At 35.5% G+C, this 2,323-nt stretch overlaps 1 protein-coding gene across 1 annotated transcript; it reads left to right on the top strand.

Annotated features, from left to right (window-relative positions):
* Window positions 1-390: 390 nt before the first annotated feature.
* Window positions 391-1,108, top strand: LOC129946813 (transcription factor Adf-1-like). The gene is made up of 3 exons (XM_056057160.1): window positions 391-529; window positions 765-921; window positions 979-1,108. The coding sequence occupies exons 1-3, from the start codon at window positions 391-393 to the stop codon at window positions 1,106-1,108; spliced, it is 426 nt and encodes a 141-aa protein (XP_055913135.1).
* Window positions 1,109-2,323: the final 1,215 nt, after the last annotated feature.

The raw sequence follows: 2,323 nt of genomic DNA, 5'->3' as shown, positions 1-2,323 counted from the left end.
AGTACTTTAACTACACCAATCACCAGCAGCCATATGTTCATGATAGAGTGAGGCGGATAGATTTTGTGTTGTTATTTTGGTTGAAATTTTTGACAGTTGTTGTTGAGATAGTTGAGTCAGCTGTGTCGTCTGTATTTATTACTCCCAAAACACTCCCAAAATCGTATCAACCTTACTGGCTGAACAAAAATTTAATGCACTGTCAAAGTTAAAAGATACGAAAATACTATACATCGACACAATGAGAAGCTGTAGCTGCAGCGCAAGTTGACTCAACTTTAACTTTTGGCAGAGCAACAAGCTATATTTGAGATGACAGATAGGGAAAACCCATTTCATTCTTTGACTTCACTTTTTTTTGGGAACGTTCAATGCATTTGAGAGAAAAAAATGGCAAATATAAATGAAAAGTTAGTTGAAATAGTTAGATGCCATGCAATTTTATGGGATTTAACTAATCCTAACTACAAGAACATTAAGAAGAAAGCGGCAATTTGGAAAAATATTGCGGATGAATTGGGATTACCGAGTAAGTATATAATTTAAGCCAGTTAATATTTTTTAGATCTCAGGATGAATTTTCATAAAAATATAAACACAAATTCTTGTTTTTTAACTTTGTTTTTGCTTCTGCTGAAAAAAGTAGATTCATTTTATTTCGTGGTGATAAATTATTGTGTTTATATTACATTCTTCTCATCCTAATAAGTAGTGACTGGCTTAAATGGTTTATTTTCAAGCATTATATAAAACCAATTTATTAGTTGATGTATGCAAAAAGAAGTGGAAGACCCTAAGAGATTGCTTCTCCAGAGAACTTCACAAAAAACCAAAATCTGTTCAAGCTGCTGAAGAGCCGGAATCTTCTTGGAAGTTTCGTGACCAAATGAAATTTATCAGGGAACACATGAAACCAAGACCGTTAGTGTATTTATTATGTTAATACATACATTTTTTAAATTTTACTTATATTTTCAGTACGACAAGAAATATTACATCTAGCCTTTGTAATATGGAAGATATAAATGATTCACAAGCCCTGAAGAACCGGAATTCGATTTGTTTAATTCCCCAGACCTGTTCCAACAACCACGCTATCGAGCTCTAACGGAACTGCAAAGAGGCAAAAAATGACTATGGAGTCATCATTTTTAGCTGCGATGAAATCGGTTCAGGATTTCCTAGAGAAACCTCGAGAGGCTTCCCAAGTGATAACGGTTGCAGCTCCTCCCCCTGCTTCTGTTTTGCCTGATTCTGTTGAGGATGAATTGTTCTGCCAGTCTTTAGTAAAAAAACTTAAAAAGTTTCCAAAAAATTTAAAAAATCAAGCAAAACTCGAAGTATCGAAAACATGTTACCCGACGAGTGAATTTCGACAATTAGAAAAATTAGTTTTGAAAACGCTCTAGAGAGCCTGAAATTGAAAAACCTCGTGTGGTAAATCCAATAAATTTCCAGGGTAGGGCCTCATAAGGTTTTGTCTAAGCGGGAACGTACTATCAGCAACAAAGAAGTATGGCGCTACTTTATTGGAGTTGGGAAGTTTTTCGGGTGGTGGCAATTCAATTTTGTTGAGAAACACTTGCTTTCCAAATCCGGAATTGCTAAAGATACCACCGTCGCTCTGGCTGCCATAAGCTCCTACATCAACTACGGTGAAGGTATAGTAAGCATCGCAAACAGCAAGCAACACAATACTAAAAAATCCCTTGTAGTTATAATATTTAGAACCCGAATTTGGCGGACGCTTTATAGCAACGTGCTTTCCATCGAGGCAGTGGGGCATATGACATCGTCTGTCGAACTCGTTGCTGATGTCTTTCCAATCTCCCATGTTGCAATTTGGCATATAAACCGGAGATAGTAGTAGTAGTAGTGGATATTTAATAAATACTTTCGATTTTGAAACATGACTTACAAAAATGTTAACACCATCCTACACTTTGGATCTGGACTTATTGGAGTTCTAATGGATTTTTTTGTAGGCTTGAATTTAAAAGAGACAACAACAAATCATATTGCATCCTGGTTAGCCGAGTGGCCTTAAAAAATAGTTCTACGTCATTGTTTTTGATAAACTGAAAGGTTTTAAGATAATTTAAGCAAGACCATTAAACATTTTACCCCACCTGAAAAGTTGTTTCAAAGAAACCTTTCGTAGGTCTTTCTTGGTACAAAGGACGTACCCACCACCTTCGTTTTCTCTTCTTTAAAAGCTTCATTCCGCCAAAGCACATTTGCATTATCATTGCAATAAATGCAATTTAAATGGTCCATTTTTTATAAAATTGAAAGTTGCCCAAAAATTACAATAGTCACAAAA

Source organism: Eupeodes corollae, chromosome 1 (assembly GCF_945859685.1).
Source record: "Eupeodes corollae chromosome 1, idEupCoro1.1, whole genome shotgun sequence".
Classification (NCBI taxonomy): Eukaryota; Metazoa; Arthropoda; class Insecta; order Diptera; family Syrphidae; genus Eupeodes; species Eupeodes corollae.
This window is presented reverse-complemented; position numbering and strand designations above follow the sequence as displayed.